We start from the raw sequence: 1,221 nt of genomic DNA, 5'->3' as shown, positions 1-1,221 counted from the left end.
GACAAAGTGAGACTAAAAAAAAAAGCGGGAGATGGGGTGAAGGTGAGGCAGGATGTAAACCAGCTGTACCACCTTGGCCGTCGCCTAACTCCATCTTATTCTATCTGAGCTTTCAATCCCATCTCACATCTCCAAACTTAACAAAGATCCAGAGACACCTTTTCTTGGAGAGCCAATCCCAGGCGACGGGGTGTGAGGCACTCGCCTCACACCGAAGGCTCCAGAAAATCCGTTTTCTCAGAATCTACAACCCTGTAATTTGATTTACTTTCTTGAGACACCCCTAGGTCCCCAGGGTCATTACCTCCCAGGGTCTCACTACTATAAATTTCTCGCCTCCTAGAGAGACACCCCCCCACTAAGAATCAATCCTTCTAAATTCTAAAATCGGCCCAAAGGCCCCCCACCCCCGTTCCTCCTTTCTCAACAGCCTAGAACAACAGGCGCGTGACTTCTCCACTTGGGGTGGGCGTTGAGGCTTCGGTCTGCTCCGGATTGGTCCAGGGCCTCTCCTCCCCCCCACCGCTGATTGGCCAGCCGCTCTCCATGCGCTTCCCGCCTCCACGCATCCGGTTGCTATAAAAGAAACCGCCCGCGTTCCAGCCTCCCGTAGCGCGTGAGGTGGTCCCTTGGATCTGTGTCTTGCTTCAACAGTGTTTGAACGGAACAGACCCGGGACTACCTTTCTCTCAGCCTTCGGCAATTTTCCAGTCTCATTCTTTTCTACTTGTAATCTCTGGGACCATCTTCACGGCCATCTCCTGCTTCTGGAGCCAGCTTTTTTTTGTGTGGTTAGTTCCTTATGGATCAACCATGAGCTCCCAGATTCGTCAAAATTATTCCACCGATGTGGAGGCAGCCGTCAACCGCCTGGTCAATTTGCATCTGCGGGCCTCCTACACCTACCTCTCTCTGGTGAGTTCTCTGGACGCCCGGGAGCCAACTTTCCCCTACTGTATCTCTGGGCCTCTGCGCACGCGCCGGCCTTCTTTGTTCGGTCTGGCAATCAGGGCGGAGCCTGTATGCCTGGCATCGCCGCCCGCTAACCATTGTTCCCTCCATCTATTCCCGCAGGGCTACTATTTCGACCGCGACGATGTGGCTCTGAAAGGCGTGGGCCACTTCTTCCGCGAGTTGGCGGAGGAGAAGCGCGAGGGCTCTGAGCGTCTCTTGAAGATGCAAAACCAGCGTGGCGGCCGCGCTCTCTTCCTGGACGTGCAG

General features: G+C 54.7%; 1 protein-coding gene across 1 annotated transcript in view; it reads left to right on the top strand.

The window, feature by feature from the left end:
* Positions 1–613: 613 nt before the first annotated feature.
* The window catches only part of FTL (ferritin light chain), a 1,831-nt gene continuing 1,223 nt past the window's right edge, over positions 614–1,221 (top strand). The window contains exons 1-2 of the mRNA XM_012812514.2: positions 614–915; positions 1,075–1,221. Of these exons, the coding sequence (XP_012667968.1) occupies positions 814–915; positions 1,075–1,221 (249 nt within the window). The 5' untranslated portion in view covers positions 614–813. The remainder of the gene's footprint in view (positions 916–1,074) is intronic.

The sequence above is a fragment of the Otolemur garnettii genome, unplaced genomic scaffold, assembly GCF_000181295.1.
Source record: "Otolemur garnettii isolate 467f Iridium unplaced genomic scaffold, OtoGar3 scaffold00211, whole genome shotgun sequence".
NCBI classification, from domain to species: Eukaryota; Metazoa; Chordata; class Mammalia; order Primates; family Galagidae; genus Otolemur; species Otolemur garnettii.
This window is presented reverse-complemented; position numbering and strand designations above follow the sequence as displayed.